Source organism: Megascapheus bottae, chromosome 28 (assembly GCF_031878675.1).
Source record: "Megascapheus bottae isolate mThoBot1 chromosome 28, mThoBot2.hap1, whole genome shotgun sequence".
NCBI lineage: Eukaryota > Metazoa > Chordata > Mammalia > Rodentia > Geomyidae > Megascapheus > Megascapheus bottae.
Genome location: NC_143536.1, coordinates 2622565 through 2631925, shown reverse-complemented (window position 1 = coordinate 2631925; position 9361 = coordinate 2622565). Strand labels below are relative to the sequence as shown.

Genomic DNA, 9361 nt, shown 5'->3' with positions numbered 1-9361 from the left:
GGCGAGCCCCGCCCCGCCCCGCCCCGCGGGCGCGTTTCCATGGGGACGGAGGCGGGTCTCCGGGGGTCCGGGACGCGCAGGCCGCGCGCCTTCCGGCTCGAGGCTCCCCGCGTGGCGCTCGCCTTCCGCCCGGGCTCCTGACCGCTCAGGAGGCCGAGCTCTCAGCGTGGCGGTTCGAAACCCGCCCGGCCAGGAAAGCCGACACACTACCCGAGGGAGCTGGCAGTGAAGCGGGCCCGAGGGCAAGAGCGCCCGCCTGGAGGAGCGCTCAGGCCACACACACAGAGGCGCAGGAGCGCCTGCGCGGCGCGGGGCTCGCCCGGCACAGCCACCGGAGGCGGGGGTCTCACAAGGCGGGCGGCCATGAGACGCACGACAGTCGCCTGTGGAGCTGTGGCCTGAGAGGTGGAGCGCTTGCCTTGAGTAAAAAGGCTAAGCACTCAGGCTTAGTACAGGCCCTACAACTGACAGCCCCCCACCGTACTCCCCCCAGCCCTGGGCTTGAGCTCAGGGCCTGAGCGCCGTCCGTGGACCATCTCAACTGACAGCCCCCCATGGCACTCCCCCCAGCCCTGGGCTTGAGCTCAGGGCCTGAGCACTGTCCTTGGACTTTCTCAAGGCCAGAGCTCCACCACTTGAGCCTCAGCACCGCTGCTGGCTTTTTCTATATGTGGTACCGAGGAATCGAACCCCGGTCTTCGTGCATGCGAGGCAAGCACTCTACCACTAGGCCAAACTGCTGCCCCAAATTCTCATCTTTATATAATTATTTTGGAACAAGAACAAGAAAAGACAAATTGACTGAGTCATCCACATAGAAACACACACAAGTTGGGTATAGTGATGTACAGAAGATAGAGGCAGGAGGATCCTTAAATTCTAGGACAGACTGGGATACATAGGACACTATCTCAAAGACAAAAACGAAAACAAAACATATGCATAGAATGTTTACCACTAAACTCTAAAGAATAAAAATCCCAATGATACATCATTACCCTTAAGTTTAAAAAAATAATTTCAAGGGGTCAGGAGTTTAGCCTAGTGGTAGAGTGCTTGTCTACCATGCACAAATACCCAGGTTCAATTCCTCAGTCCCACATACATAGAAAAAGCTAGAAGTGGTGCTGTGGCTCAAATGGTAGAGTTCTAGCCTTGAGAAAGCCCAGGGACTGGCAAAAAATAATAATTTCAAAAGGACTATTCCACTGAGTTAAGACATGTAAGAAGCACAGTGGAAACCAAAGTAGGTGGGTAAGTGAACACCTAAAATAGAAGTGTAAATGTTTGGGGGCATGGCAGAGCGGAAAGTTCCACTTGGTGCTGTGTGGCACCGGAAGGGGGTGGGGGTGTTATGCTTCCCTTATCATCAGCATAACAGGTTGGCCGTGGGGATTTTCCTCCCATCTTTTACATTATTTTCAGGTCATGTTACCCTTCCACACATAGAAAAACAGAAAGGATTATGGTTTTCCAGTCTGGTAGCTCAAGTCTGAAATCCTAGCTACTTAGCAGGCTGAGATGTGAGGATCACAGCTTGAAGCCAGCCTTTCCCCAAGGGACTCTGACTTCAACTATACAAAACAACAACAACAAAAAAAACCAGAAATGGCTCTGCAGTGGTAGAGTGCACCCCTTGAACACAGACAGTGCCTGGACTCTGGGTTCAAGCCGTACAACAACAAAAGTTGCTATCCTGCTTTGAGGATCTCATTTTTTGTAAACTCTCAAAGAAATGGTTGCAGGAAGCCTTGTTTGTATGAGTGAATACTTAAAAAAAAAAAAAACAAAAAAAGGAACAAACAACAAAAACAAATCTCAGGCCGGGAGTTTGGCCTAGTGGTTAAAGTGATTGCCTAGCATGCGTGAAGACCCGGGTTCAATTCCTTGGTACCACATACATAGAAAAAAGCCGGAAGTGGTGCTGAGGCTCAAGTGGTAGAGCTCTAGCCTTGAGAAAGGCCAAGGACAGTGCTCAGGCCCTGAGCTCAAGCCCAGGACTGGCAAAACAAAAACAAAAACAAAAACAAAAACAAATCTTCGCAGATAGGTTTATTCAGGGGCCTGGTTGGAGGAGTAGGGGTATGATATGAGAGCCAAACCTTCCCACCTGGAGAGGAGTCACCACTAAAGTGACTGAAATGCAGCCACCCTCTCTAGCCTTCTGAGCTGTGGATAGCATGTACCTGTGGAGAGGTCACGCCTGGAAGTCAGCCTTCAGGTTGAGATTCCATTGGAGTGCAACTAATACATACACATCCGCTTTCCCTGAGGCCAATCAGACCTCACGCTCTGTGTAATGTTTTGTTTTTGTGTGCCTCCACTAGGGTTTGAATTCAGGGCCTGGGTGCTTCCCTCAGAGCTGATGCTGCACCACTTGGAGCACAGCTCCAACTTTTTGATGATTAATTAAAGAAGAGTTTCATGGAGTTTCCTGCGGGAAGGGGAGGAGCAGGAAGGGAGGCTGGCTTGAAACCCCAATCATCAGATCTGTCTCCTGAGTAGCTGGGATTGCAGGGGTGAACCACCAGCACCAGGCCCTCAAAAGGTTGTTTTTTTTTTTTGCTGTTGTTGTTTTTCAGTACTCAAAAGGTTTTGATCTAGCTGCTTTCCTTTCTTTTTAATGATTTGGGTTTGACAAATCAGTTAAAAAAGGAAGAAATGAGAAATTCTTTCCTGTTCACTATGCAGGAATGAACAGTTAAAGACCCAAACTTCGAATATATTTTAGTTTTAATTGACACACAAGAATTTACATATTTGGCTGGGCAGGGTGGCTCACACCTGTAATCCTAGCTACTCAGGAGGCTGAGATCTGAGGATCTTGGTTTGAAGCCAGCACAGGCAGGAAAGTCTGTCAGACTCTTATCTCCAATAAACAACTCAAAAAAAAAAAAAAAAGTCAGAAGTGGCGCTGTGCCTCGCGTAGCAGAGCGCCAGCCTGGAGCGCAGAGAGGCCCGGGGCCGGTTAAAACAGTTTTCAACCTGTCTGCTACGTCTTCCACCGTGCTTGAAAAACGCTCATTTGGAAATGTGAAAACACTCAAATTAGCAGGGAGTTGCTGGTGTGTCTTTCACTTTGGTCGGTGGTGGGGCCCGAAGTCTGGGCCCGGGCGCCGTCCCCGAGCTCCCCAGACCTGAGAGCCCGGGCTGGCTGCGCACCGCGCTCCGCAGACCTCAGCCTCCGGAGAGGCCACCGCGCGCGGCCCGCCACGGGGACGAGCGCCCAAGCCGACTCAGAAGCACTCTTCTGTGTGTCTGCCAGGCGAGCCCGTGGCGCGGGGCCTCCCGCCGTGGCGCGGCGCCTGCCCGCGGCCGAGAACGGCCCGCTGCGGACCAGGCAGTCACGCCGCATCCCCGGGGGAGCGAGCCGCAGATTCGCCGGCGCCGAGCCGTCGTTCACCCGCCTGGAAAACGAAGCAGAGACGCGAAGAAGTTCAAACCCGTGCACCCCGGGCGCTCGTGCCGGCGGGCGGGTCCCCTAAAAGTCACCAGGAAACCACGTCTGCGGCGAATCTGCGGCGGCCGCCGCGGCGCTCGGCGAAGCCGCCCCGGGGACGCTTCCGCTCCGCCTTCCGCCCCGCCTTCCGCCCCGCCTTCCGCCCCGCCTCCGCCCGCCTTCCGCTCCACCTTCCGCCCCGGGGAGGGAAGCCGTCGCCGAGGTGAGTGCCAGCGCCGCGGGGGGCAGGGGGAGCGGCGGGAGGGCCGCCGCCATGTTGAGGCCTGGCAGTGGGTGGCGGGGACCCAGGACGAGCGATGGGTCGCTCGCAGGACCGGGGAGGTGGCTGGCCGAAGGAGCCGACCTCCAAGGGCCGGAACCACGGCCATGGCCGCGGCTGGACCGGGCGGGACGGCGAGAGCCGCAACACCGTCCTGACTTCCGGCTCCGCCGCCACGGCGCCTGCGCAGACTCCGCTCCCCCGCGGCGCCTGCGCAGTCTCCGCTCCCCGCGGCGCCAGGCTCCGGCCAGGCTTCGAAGTACAGGTGAGAGCAGAACTTGACTTGTACAGGGAATTGTGAGTGCAGCGTGCATCATAGATGCACAGACATTGACCACACAGAACCCCAGCGGCGTGTCATTGACTTTTACAGGTAAGAATCACAGAACTTGAAATGTAAAAGGTTTATATTGTCAACAAAACAGGAGAACTAGGTATTTCCTTCCCAGCCCCCCCCCCCTTTTTTTTTTTTTTGCCAGTCCTGGGCTCGAGCTCAGGGCCTGAGCACTGTCCGTGGACTTTCTCAAGGCTAGAGCTCTACCACTTGAGCCTCAGCACCACTTCTGGCTTTTTCTAAGTATGGGGTACCAAGGAATTGAACTGGGTCTTCATGCATGCTAGACAGGCACTCTACCACTAGGCCAAACTCCCGGCCCCCCAGTCCATTTTCTGCATTTTTTTTTTTGGCCTTTGCTGGTTAACTGTCACAACCTTGTCATTCTTTTGTTATTTTTTTTCTTTTGATGGTCGTGGGCCTTGAACTCACAGCCTGAGCACTGTCTCTGAGCTCTTTTGCTCAAGGCTGGCGCTCTACAGCCTTGAGTCGCAGCTCCACTTTTTGGTGGTTAATTGGAGAGAAGCGGATCATGAACTTTCCTGCCCTCTCTGGCTTTGAATTGTGATCCTCAGATCTCAGCCTCCTGAGTAGCTAGGATTGCAGGCATGTGCCACCCACCAGTGCCCCCCAGCCGTCATTCTTTGATCTCTGAAATCTCATCCCAGCCCTTATGAGACAATGAGCTGAATGTACAGTCCTAAAGACATTGTTATAGGAAATCTCATTATGCTATAGCATTGGAGAAAATGAACCTAAGAAGATAAGTGAGAAAAGGCAAAAGCATGCAGAGAACAAAACTCATGCTATAATCCTTTGTAATGCTTAGATTTAGTTATTTCAGTACTGGAGTTGGGATTCAACCTGTTTCTAGCTTGAGCAACAAACTCCAGCCTTGCTGTTTTTGGTGTCTCAGTACTGTTGGAGCTTAGACTCAGGGTCTAGAACTTTCACTTGAGTATTTCTTTTTTGCAAGGCTGACACTCTTCCACTTGAGCTATACCTCTGCTTTTGGTTTTGTCATAGTTAACAGGAGATAAGTGTCTCACAGAGTTTCCTGCCTGATCTGGCTTCAACCTAGATTCTCCACAATAGCTAGATGATAGGTGATGAGCTGTAGCACTTAGCAGATAATGAAGTATTTATTTTATTTTTATGTTTGTAGTGAGTGCTGAGACTTGAATACAGAGTTCCACTAGTAACTTGGCAAGGGGTTTTCCACTGAGCTACACCCTCAGATCCCAGTGGTCATTACAAAGCTCTGAAAGGCACTCTGGAGTTGGAACCATACTGCTGCTTACTACCTGGGCAGCCTGAACCCCCCCCCCGTCATATTAAGGGGAGCAAAGGAGCTGAGGGGGTGATACATACCTGTAATCCCAGCACTCTGGAGGTTGAAGCAAGAGGATTACAGTTTGAGGCCAACCTGGGCTATAGAGAGAATTCCAGGACGGCCTAAGGCTACATAGCAAGACTTGTTCTCCTAAAAAAAAAAAGTGGAGGACTTGGGATGGTGGTGAGTGGGGAATGAGGATCTTGCAGCAGAGTGGTGTCCCTGATTCCTGCTGCTTTTCTAGAACATGAATGATTGGATGCCCATTGCCAAGGAGTATGACCCACTTAAAGCTGGCAGCATTGATGGGACGGATGAAGACCCCCACGACCGCGCCGTGTGGAGGGCTATGTTGGCCCGGTATGTCCCCAACAAAGGTGTCACTGGAGACCCGCTCCTCACCCTGTTTGTGGCCAGGCTAAATTTGCAGACCAAGGAGGATAAGTTAAAAGAAGTCTTCTCCCGCTATGGCGACATCCGGCGGCTACGGCTGGTGAGGGACTTGGTGACTGGCTTTTCCAAGGGCTACGCCTTCATCGAGTACAAAGAGGAGCGGGCTCTGCTGAAGGCCTACCGCGATGCCGATGGCCTGGTGATTGACCAGCATGAGATATTTGTGGACTACGAGCTGGAGCGGACTCTCAGAGGCTGGATCCCCAGGCGGCTGGGCGGTGGGCTGGGTGGGAAAAAGGAATCGGGACAGCTGAGATTTGGGGGCAGGGATCGGCCTTTCCGAAAGCCTATCAACTTGCCGGTTGTTAAGAGTGACCTCTACCGGGAGGGAAAGAGGGAGAGGAGGGAGCGATCCCGGTCCAGGGAAAGACACTGGGACTACAGGGCACGGGACCGAGACCATGACAGGGGCCGAGAGAAGAGGTGGCAAGAAAGAGAGACAGCCAGGGTGTGGCCTGAAAATGACTGGGACAGGGAGAGGGACCTGCGGGAGGACAGGGGCAAGGGGAGGGAGAAGAGGGACAGGAGCAAGTAGCTGCAGAAGGATCCTACAGGAGACTTGCCTATGTGCTGTGTCCCCATTGGTTCAATAAAATAAGGATGGGCTGGGAGGTGGGCTTGCCTATCTGCCTCCCAGCTTCAAGCAAGTATTATGGGTTGTTATCTCCACAGTCCATAGTATATGTTTTTGTTGTCTGCAGGGCTGGGGATTAAATGCAAAGCTGTGTACATGTTAGGCAAAAGCTTTGCCTAACATCTCCAACCAGGCCATGTTACTTTGTGGTTACTGCAGCTGCATAGAGCTACCATGCTCATGCATGCTAATTTCACTTAGCAGAAGAGAATTCGTCTTGATTTTGTCCCCTCTACCTGAAATGCATGCCAACCAGGCAATGTTCGGAAGCCCGAACCTCCAAAGCCCTGGGGACCCAGCTGTGGTTAGAACAAATGGTATCTCTTCCTTCTTCACCCACAGCCTCAGGGCTTGTTGAAATGAAACAGGATAGAAAAGTGCATCTAAGCTGAGCATGGGTGGCTTAGGCCTGTAAGCCTACTACTTAGGAGGCTGAGATCTGAGGATGATGGTTCAGCCAGCTTGGGCACAAAAGTCCATGAGATTCTTATTTCCAAGAAATCTTCTGGAACTGGAAGTAGTGCTGTGGATCAAAGCAATAGGCTACCTTGAGCAAAAAAGCTCAAGGACAGCACACAAGCCCTGAGTTCAAGAGACAAAAAAAAAAAAAAATGGTCCTGTCTGTGTGACCTAATGGTAGTGTTTGCCTAGCATACAGGGAGACCCAGGTTCGGTTCTTCTGTACCCAATACATGGAAAAAGCCAGAAGTGGTGCTATGCCTCAAGTGTTAGAGTGCTAGCCTTGAAAAAGGCCAAGAACAGTCAGTGCTCAGGCCCTGAGCTTATGTCCCAGGACTGACCAAAAAAAAAAAAGCATCTAATGAGACTGTCCAGAGAGTTCAGAGAGTTGTCTAGGTCAGTCAGCAGCCAGAGCGCCTCTTCAACAAATGCAGTCACACACGTGCAAAATGCTGCTGACTGTCTTTTGCTTTGTTGCTAGCGTTTAAGAAGAAAAGGCAGTGTTGCAGGACTGTGATTTGTGGCAGACTTCCAGCCCTCTAAAAAGATAAATCTCACAGAAGCGGGAGTGAAATGAGAACAGAAGGGGTCAACACCACAGACAGGGCCACAGCTTGTTCTCATGGCACTTGTTTTTTTTTTTTTTTTTTTTTTTTGCCAGTCCTGGGCTTGAGCTCAGGGCCTGAGCACTGTCCTTGGACTTTCTCAAGGCTAGCACTCTACCACTTGAGCCTCAGCATCACTTCCGGCTTTTTTCTATGTATGTGGTACCGAGGAATCGAACCTAGGTCTTCATGAATGCTAGGCAAGCACTTTAACCACTAGGCCAAACTCCTGGCCCGGCACTTGTTCTTAATATCTGCCTGCTGCTCACTTCTATGCATCTGGGTAAGGCCTGAGACCAACGACAGGATGCTTTTGTTTCTCATTGCAGGCATACTAGGCAAGCATTTTGCCAACACTTACTGCTAGATTTTTCATTGGGATATCAATCAACTGGGGAGCAGTGGGTGGCTCAAGCCTGTAATCCCAACTAGAGAGAGGTAAAGATTGGGAGGACCTCAGGTTCAAGGCCAGCTTGGGCAGAAAGTTAGCAAGACTCCATCTCAACAAAGAAGCTGGGTGTGGGGGGGTATGATCGCATCTCAGCTAGGCTTAGGTCAAAGACTGAGGCTGGCCCTGGGCAAAACCGACAGGCCCTGTAATCCATTAGTCTCCTCAGCCTGGGTGAAGTGGGCAAGCTGGGTAACTCTAGATGCAGCTCTGTAAGTTTAGCAGCGTCCATGACCTTTACCCAAGTGGCCTACCTTCTGTTCAGCATGCCTCTGTGTGTGTGTGTGTGTGTGTGTGTGTGTGTGTGTGTGTGTGTGTGCATTCTCTGTGTGTATACTGTACTATTATCTTCCTGGTGAAGGGTACACATGTGCTTGTGTTGCATCAGCGCATCATAAATATCAGGAAGGGTCTCAAGAAACTGACAACACTGGGTAGCTGTTGGGAGGACAGGTAGAGGTGGCTAGGAGTTGGAATATATAACTCAGTGCAGACTGCTTACCTAGAATGGGTTAAATCCTGGGTTCAATTCCCAGGGCTGGTGTGGTTTTCCTTAGTGGACATGCATCTGCATTTTATTTCAGTATTGGTACTTGAACTTGGGGCCTTGGCTAGCTCTGTGTGTGTGTGTGTGTGTGTGTGTGTGTGTGTGTGTGTGTGTGTGTGTGTGTGTACGTGTACTTACTGGTCCTGAGGCTTGAACTTGGGGCCTAGGCACTGTCCCTGAGCTCTTTTGCTCCCAGCTAGCACTCTACCACTCTAAGCCTCAGTGCCACTTCCAGTTTTCCGGTGACTAATTGGAGATAAGAGTCTCATGGCCTTTCCTGCCCAGGATGGCTTCCTCCTGAGGATTACAGGCGTGAGCCACTAGCACCTGGCTGTTTTGGGGGGTTGTTTTAGGACAAGGCCTCTGAAGCTCGGCCTCCCGAGGTCTGAGCATATATGTGGTTGTGTACTGCAACATCTGGCCTCACCTGGTTTCTTAGCAAAGTAATAGAATGCCTAGACCAAGGCCCCGTCCTGCACCCTGGCTTTTTGTTGTTGTTGTTGTTTGCCAGTCTTGGGCTTGAGCTCAGGGCCTGAGCACCGTCCTTGTGTTTTTCTCAAGATAAGAGCTCTACCACTTGGGCCACAGCACCACTTCTGGCTTTTTCCTGTGTAGGTGCTGCCGAGGAATGGAATTGGGTTTTGTGGATAGAAAGTGTTACAGTCCCCCAACTGGTAGACATGTCTTCTCTGCATGGGACTCCGAGGAATGGAATTGGGTTTTGTGGATAGAAAGTGTTACAGTCCCCCAACTGGTAGACATGTCTTCTCTGCATGGGACTAAGTATTTCATGGGAATGCTCCGTGGAAAGAAAAATGCCAGGAAAAGA

General features: G+C 51.7%; 1 protein-coding gene across 3 annotated transcripts; it reads left to right on the top strand.

The window, feature by feature from the left end:
* The first annotated feature begins 3619 nt into the window (after window positions 1-3619).
* Window positions 3620-6487, top strand: Snrnp35 (small nuclear ribonucleoprotein U11/U12 subunit 35). 3 transcript variants are annotated; one of them, XM_090320021.1, is made up of 2 exons: window positions 3620-3662; window positions 5631-6487. In XM_090320021.1, the coding sequence occupies exon 2, from the start codon at window positions 5634-5636 to the stop codon at window positions 6372-6374; it is 741 nt and encodes a 246-aa protein (XP_090176147.1). In that variant the 5' UTR covers window positions 3620-3662; window positions 5631-5633; the 3' UTR covers window positions 6375-6487. The 3 variants fall into 3 exon arrangements, with proteins under 3 accessions (XP_090176147.1, XP_090176145.1, XP_090176146.1); XM_090320019.1 differs by lacking the exon at window positions 3620-3662 and adding an exon at window positions 3923-3984; XM_090320020.1 differs by lacking the exon at window positions 3620-3662 and adding an exon at window positions 3928-4092.
* Window positions 6488-9361: the final 2874 nt, after the last annotated feature.

What these genes read in the sequence shown, in the direction of transcription:
- Snrnp35 (XM_090320021.1), top strand. Translation starts at nt 5,634, where the DNA reads ATGAATGATTGGATGCCCATTGCCAAGGAGTATGACCCACTTAAAGCT.